The sequence below is a fragment of the Pristiophorus japonicus genome, chromosome 12 (assembly GCF_044704955.1).
Source record: "Pristiophorus japonicus isolate sPriJap1 chromosome 12, sPriJap1.hap1, whole genome shotgun sequence".
Taxonomy (NCBI): domain Eukaryota; kingdom Metazoa; phylum Chordata; class Chondrichthyes; family Pristiophoridae; genus Pristiophorus; species Pristiophorus japonicus.
In genome coordinates, this window is record NC_091988.1 from 119,036,773 (window position 1) to 119,044,650 (window position 7,878).

The 7,878-nt window shown below is 49.4% G+C and overlaps 1 protein-coding gene across 1 annotated transcript; it reads left to right on the plus strand.

Moving 5' to 3' along the window:
• The first annotated feature begins 1,195 nt into the window (after nt 1-1,195).
• LOC139276983 (uncharacterized) lies at nt 1,196-4,300 on the plus strand. The gene is made up of 3 exons (XM_070894978.1): nt 1,196-1,222; nt 2,276-2,436; nt 3,601-4,300. The coding sequence occupies exons 2-3, from the start codon at nt 2,288-2,290 to the stop codon at nt 4,181-4,183; spliced, it is 732 nt and encodes a 243-aa protein (XP_070751079.1). The 5' UTR covers nt 1,196-1,222; nt 2,276-2,287; the 3' UTR covers nt 4,184-4,300.
• Nucleotides 4,301-7,878: the final 3,578 nt, after the last annotated feature.

Below are 7,878 nucleotides of genomic sequence, written 5' to 3' on the forward strand. Positions count from 1 at the left end.
CACCATCGATTTTCTCAGAATCTGCACCCCTCCACTGATTCTCTGCTTGTGACTTTGTGGGAATAAAAAGAACCGCAAAAAGTTTGCGATCAGTGAGGTTCCTGCACGCATTCCCTGGTCACAGCCTTCACACCTCGCCACCCAGCAATGGATTCAGATACGATATAGATAAAGTCTTTAAATTCCCGGACAAGTAGCTGCTCTGAATGTTCTGTCCCTCAAACTGTTCCGTCCCTCCGCCTGTTCCATCCGTCCGACTGTTCTGTCCCTCTGATTATTCCATCCCTCCGACTGTTCCATCCCTCCGACTGTTCCATCCTTCTGTCTGTTCCAACCCTCCAACTGTTCAGTTCCCTCCGACTGGTCTGTCCCCTCCGACTGTTCAGTCTGCTGGACTGTTCCGTCCCTCCAACTGTTCCATCCCTCCGGCTGTTCCATCCTTCCGACTGTTCTGTCCCTCCGATTTGTCCACTCCTCCGACTGTTCCGTCCTCTGACTGTTCCTGCTGACTGTTCCGCCCCTCCGACTGTTCCGTCCTCTGACTGTTCCTGCTGACTGTTCCGCCCCTCCGACTGTTCCGTCCTCTGACTGTTCCTGCTGACTGTTCCGCCCCTCCGACTGTTCCGTCCTCTGACTGTTCCTGCTGACTGTTCCGCCCCTCCGACTGTTCCGTCCTCTGACTGTTCCTGCTGACTGTTCCGCCCCTCCGACTGTTCCGTCCTCTGACTGTTCCTGCTGACTGTTCCGCCCCTCTGACTGTTTGATCCCTCCGACTGTTCCGTTCCTCCTACTTTGGGAGAGGTTGGTGCCGTTAAATCCTCAGGGCCGGCTGTGACTGAGTGGCAGCACCATCATCTCTGCCTCAGACAGCTGTGAGTTCAAGTCTCACTTGGGACACGTCAGCACATAATCTCGGCTGAGACTAAGTGCAGGAGTGTGGGAGTGCCGCACTGTGAAAAATACTGTCTTTTGGACCAGACGTTAAACTGTCCTCTCAGGTAGATGTAAAAGAACCCACAGCACTATTTCGATGAAGAACAAGGGCGGTCCCCCTGGTGTCCAATATTTATCCAACATCATTGAAGCAGAATATCTGGTCATTTATCTCATTGTCATTTGTGAGAACTTGCTGTGTGAAAATTGGCTGCTGTGATTCCTACATTACAACAGTGATGACACTTGCAATTAAGTTCTTAATTGGCTACAAACGCTTTGGGACATCGTGAGTTCCTTCAAAGTGCTATAGAAATGCCAGTTTTTCTTTCTGTTCCATTGCTTCCTGTTCGTAATGTAATAGGGCTAGAACCTCTACTTTTGAGCTTATTGCCTACAAATGGGCGTTATTTCCGGCGTGGGCGGTAAAAAAGGGTTTTCAGATCGCCGGCTTCTCGCCCATTCTCAAAATACCTAGTTTACATTTTTGAAAATGGGCGTAGCGTAAAATTTTTCTGACCTTCTGCCGTAAAGTGTGGCCGTCCTTAGCAACGGCATGGCAACGCTCGATTACCGCGATTCTGGAGGTCAAGGGTCACCATGACATGCGCAGAAGAGGAGACAGAGAGAGAGGGAGCTGAGAGGGACTGAAGGCGTGTGTGGGTGTGGTGTGTCTGCTTTGGGAGGAAGGAGGGAGACTTTAGAGCTTCACAGCAAGTAGGCAAACAACAATTAGCTGTTACCAGCCACATATTTGACCGAATTTGGCCTATAATGGAGAGAGAGGAGGAGGCATCACAGCACTCTGTGGAGACTGACGCTGGAGAGAGCAGTGAGGAGGAGAGGAGCACATTGGAGGCCGCATAAGAGCCAGGAGGTTCTCGGACGAGGCAAATGTCTCCCTCCTGCAGAAGGTCGAGTTATATTGGGGTGATTTGACACAGGGAAAGGCCTACCACAGGATATGGACCGAGATAGCAGAGGTGATCTCGCCGGTGACCAACGAGGTGTGTGAGGGTAACCAATGCCGCAAACGATGGATCGACCTTGTAGGATCCGCAAGAATAAGTATTACATTGATTTACATATACTTAGGTATTTATATAATTTGATTTGTAACAGTCATGAGTAACTATCAGCAGATGTAAGGTAATGCAATTTTACCGGGAATGTTTTACTCAAAGCCTGCGGTCACGGTGTACGTCTTTAGGTAAAGAATGATAATAAGCATAATAATCATGATTACATCTGTCGGTTATGTGTTGTATCAGTCTCTGTGACAGTACCTAGCAATGATCTCACGCAATGATCTCATGCCATGTCGTCCTGTCACCTTTTACAGCAGAAGCTATCGATGATGAGGTCCATGCAGAGGCGAACGGGTGGGGGGCCACCAGTCCCCAGCGACATCACTGACATGGAGGAGCGAGTGCTCGCACTCGTGGGGAAGCACCCCCGAACAGCCACGGACACATCTGCAGACCCTGAAGTGATGCCACATGAGTAAAGCTTATACCATTGCGTGATGTAAAGTCAATAGACACCACACCAACTCATATCCGAACAATCATATATGATAGATGATTTCTAAAAGTGTCATATAAATAATGCTGGCCTCATGAAAATCATTGCAATGCACAATGTGTTGATGGTGATGAAATGTGATGTCTGTGATGATTTTGAGAGCGGTGGTGCTTTTGTCGTGCATATGCTGTGTGTAGTGTAGTGTATGAGGCTGCAGAGTGACTTGGGTAGGTTAGGTGAGTGGGCAAATGCAGGCAGATGAAGTATAATGTGGATAAATGTGAGGTTATCCACTTTGGTGGTAAAAACAGAGAGACAGACTATTATCTGAATGGTGACAGATTAGGAAAAGGGGAGGTGCAATGAGACCTGGTGTCATGGTGCATCAGTCATTGAAGGTTGGCATGCAGGTACAGCAGGCGGTTAAGAAAGCAAATGGCATATTGGCCTTCATAGCGAGGGGATTTGAGTACAGGAGCAGGGAGGCGTTACTACAGTTGTACAGGGCCTTGGTGAGGCCACACCTGGAGTATTGTGTACAGTTTTGGTCTCCTAACTTGAGGAAGGACATTCTTGCTATTGAGGGAGTGCAGCGAAGGTTCACCAGACTGATTCCCGGGATGGCAGGACTGACATATCAAGAAAGATTGGATCAACTGGGTTTGTATTCACTGGAGTTCAGAAGAATGAGACGGGATCTCATAGAAACGTTTAAAATTCTGACGGGTTAAGACAGGTTAGATGCAGGAAGAATGTTCCCAATGTTGGGGAAGCCCAGAACCAGGGGTCACAGTCTAAGGATAAGGGGTAAGCCATTTAGGACCGAGATGAGGAGAACCTTCTTCACCCAGAGAGTGGTGAACCTGTGGAATTCTCTACCACAGAAAGTTGTTGAGGCCAATTCACTAAATATATTCAAAAAGGAGTTAGATATAGTCCTTACTACTAGGGGGATCAAGGGGTATGGCGAGAAAGCAGGAATGGGGTACTGAAGTTGCATGTTCAGCCATGAACTCATTGAATGGTGGTGCAGGCTCGAAGGGCCGAATGGCCTACTCCTGCACCTATTTTCTATGTTTCTATGTTTCACCTTGTCACCCTAGCACCCCCTTCTCCTCTAATAACCTCATTTGTGTTTTGCAGCTCAGCCAGCAGCGCGGCCCCAGGCAAGACCACGGAGGCCAGAAGGTGGGGGCAGGAGTCAGCGGACGATCCCACTACATATGGTGCTGAGGAGCTCCGATTGTCGCCTGTCAATCCGCTGGGTCTGTTCTCAACGGATGAAAGTGCGGACTTCGAAGAACCTGCATCGCCACGTTCGAGAATCCATTCCGCCCCAGGGCCATCTATTGGTCCTCCGGTCATTCGAACCTCCACTCTGGAGGTGCCGGCCCCAAGCATCTCTCCACAGGGCACCCCATTTGTCCCCAGGACAGCGCCGACCCTGCCGAGGTCACGTGGACGCAGCAGGTCAGTTCCACGAACGCGACATGACAGCGGAGAGATGGTACAGTTGTCCAGGAGGACTGTAGACATTGGTGACCAGCTCATTGAAGCATTGCGGGGGCATATCCCGACACCTGGCCACCATGGCCGAGTACATTCCGCGCATGGTGGAGGCCCTGGATGTGATAGCCAGGAACACTGCTGGCACAGCCCTCCCAGTGGTCCCAGAGCGCAGCACTCCACCACTAGGTTCCACACCACCACTGCGAACGACAGATGAGGGAAAGGACCAAGATCCTGCTTCTGCATCAGAGAATGTTGCCCCTCAGCATTCCCTGCTCCTGTACCCGTGCAACCACTGCATCTGCCTTCATCCCCCCCAATGAGGCACCGCCTGAGGAGCTCCTCGACCAGGCACTGTGGAGCGAGGAGGGGAAGGGGTAGAGATGGGGAAAAGAAGGGGAGGGGGGAGAAAAGTGAGTTGCATGTCCGCAGGTGATGGCTGTGTTATATCTCTATCTGGGTGTATACAATTTGTTGTAATGTATGGGGGGAGGGGACCACGCTCCTGCTTTGCCTTTGTATTTTGTGTTGCTGGACATGTTGACCATTTGATTGATGTCAATGGTGGAAAAAGTGGGGTGTGTGCGGGGGTTGGGTGTTATTGGCTGTGATACTTATAATTTCAGACCAATGTTGCTATTAAACTTTTGTTATTGAATATAACCTTGTTACGCATTGTCTCAGATAGCTGGACCGTTACACACTGGTGATTCCTTAACATGAAAGGGTTAAATACAACAACATCAATCAACGTAAACTTTAACTGGCACCAAGGTGATGGGCACCATTGATGTCTGAGCTGTACACACACAGCAGTGTGTCAGCGTTGTCACGCACATCAGCGCTCTTTCAGGCAAATCTTTCCAATATCAGCTCCTCATATAAGAGTGGGATTTAACAAATGCCAGCCACACTGCTGCCGTTCGTCCCAGTTAGTTCCACTTTTTGTGAGCGTTTTTTTAAGCGAGTGATATTGTGGGAGATGTGTGCGAGGTGTTGAAATTGACGATGGCCGATCTCCATGGCCGCTAGTTTGGGTAAATATGCTCTTTACGACAAAAACCAGTCGCTGGGCGTTAATATTGAATCTCGGCGTTAATTCCATGAGGAAAGTAACGCTGGGCGATAACATGGGCGTTGAATTCGCCCATTCTGCTGATTCCACCCAAAAAAAGTGGGCGGAAGGTAATATTTTTTCATGCCGTTAAGCCCATCAGGAAAATAACGCTTGCCGATAAGCTTCCTAAAAAAGCCGTAACTTTCCATTTTGTGCCAAAATGGGCGATATATGGGCATTATACACCATTTCAGCAGTAAAATGGGCGTCAGTATTCACTATCATGCAGTGCTCCAGCACTGGGCAAGAGTGCTCACTCTGGGACAGTGCCCCAACACTGGGCAACAGTGCCCACTCTGGGACAGTGCCCCAACACTGGGCAACAGTGCTCACTCTGGGACAGTACCTCAACACTGGGCAACAGTGCTCACTCTGGGACAGTACTCCAACACTGGGCAACAGTGCTCACTCTGGGACAGTGCCCCAACACTGGGCAACAATGTTCACTCTGGGACAGTGCCCCAACACTGGGCAACAGTGTTCACTCTGGGACAGTGCCCCAACACTGGGCAACAGTGTTCACTCTGGGACAGTGCCTCAACACTGGGCAACAGTGCTTGTTCTGGGACAGTGCCCCAACACTGGGCAACAGTGCTCACTCTGGGACAGTACTCCAACACTGCGCAACAGTGCTCACTCGGGGACAGTGCCCCAACACTGGGCAACAGTGTTCACTCTGGGACAGTGCCCCAGCACTGGGCAACAGTGCTCACTCTGGGACAGTGCCTCAACACTGGGCAACAGTGCTCGCTCTGGGACAGTGCCCCAACACTGGGCAACAGTGCTTGCTCTGGGACAGTGCTCCAACACTGGGCAACAATGCTTACTCTGGGACAGTGCCCCAACACTGGGCAACAGTGCTCACTCTGGGACAGTGCCCCAACACTGGGCAACAGTGCTCACTCTGGGACAGTGCTCCAACACTGGGCAACAGTGCTCACTCTGGGACAGTGCTCCAACACTGGGCAACAGTGCTCACTCTGGGACAGTGCTCCAACACTGGGCGCTAGCAGTCACTCTGGGGGTTGCATTTATTCGCAACACCAGATTTCTGATTGGTCCTCTTGGAGGACAAGACACACCCAACATTTTGTCTGGAATGTGTACTTTGTGTCCTGTCCGCGCATACACACATACACAGACCATATTGTCCACATACATAGACCATACTGTCCACAGTCACAGACCATCCTGTCCACATACACAGACCATCCTGTCCACATACACAGACCATGCTGTCCACATACACAGACCATCCTGTCCACATACACAGACCATCCTGTCCACATACACCTGGAGGCATGCAGACCAAGTCAAAAGCAGATTTACCAACACTGCGGAACCAGAGGCAGACTATAATGTGGAACTTGAACCACACCTGGTGGACAGACAGAGGGAACAACCTGAGGAAAGGGAAATCCCAACAGACAGCCCAGGCGAGTCAACAACAATCATACCAATCGAAACAGACAGCCCAGGTGAGATACCAGCAACCACACCCAAAGAAAAACAGACACCAAGGCAAACAACTGAACCACAACTCAGATGCTCCACCTGAGACTGAACCTATAAAGACAATAAGACCTTGGGGGAGGGTGATGTCATGTCTCTTACATTATTATATATAACTGTATCCTAACATGCTATACATGACTGTAATAAGATATGACCTGTAACCACCAGCATACCTTACCACCAGGGGTGCACTTGCAAGAGAGAGGTATATAAGGACAGGTCTCAGGCAAGTGCAGCATTCGAGAGCTGTGAAATAAAGGTGCAGGTCCAGAGTGACCTTGACTTCACTACATGCCTCGTGTGAATCTGTACTGAGGGGACAGGACTTTACAAGCACGTTTGATTACTGCCTAGCTTTTAGATAATGATCGTAAAACTTCCCTTCTTAGGCCCACACAAACATCCTGTAAACAGCAGGAGAGATTCGCTCCTAATTCAAGGAAATGTCAGCAACTGGGAGTGAGTGAGGATGGAGATCCCCATAGTCAATAAGGGAATGGCAGACTTGCTCAATGTCTTTGCAATATGTAAATGGAACTAAGGGGATATGAAAGGTTACATCCATTACATTTCCAAACTGTGATTGAGATTTTCAGTGGCCATGAATGGCAATCATTGTCCATGAACTGTGCCGGGAGAACCCAGTGCCCACAGACTTGGGCAGAGAGCACCCAGTGCCTATGGACTGTAGCAGAGAGCACACAATGCCCACAAATAGTACTAGAGGGCACCCAGCACCGATGAACTGCAACAGAGAGCACCCAGTACCCATGAACAGTACCCAGTGTCCATGAAATGTACCAGAGGACTCCCAGTGCCATGACCCATACCCAGTGGCCGTGAACTGCAGTGGACAGCATTCAGTGCCCATGAAGACAAATGTTGGCACATTACTGTGGTTGAAGGCCCATAGGGCAGTAATAGTAGTGGATTTTAACTATCCTAATATTGATTGGGACAAATATAGTGTGAAGGGTACAGAGGGTGTGTAATTCTTAAAATGCATTCAAGAGAAATTTTTTATTCAGTATGTAACAAGCCCAACACGAGGGGGCCACGGTTTGGATTTACTTTTGGGGAATGAAGCTGGGCAGGTTGAAGGGGTATTAGTGGGAGAGCATTTGGTTACCAGTGACCATAATTCAGTCAGATTCAAGATAGTTATGGATAAGGACAAGGATAGACCTGGAATAAAAGTCCCAAATTGGGGGAAAGCTAACTTTGTTAAGTTGAGAAGTGATTTGGCCACAGTGGAGTGGAAACAGCTACTTTTGGGTAAA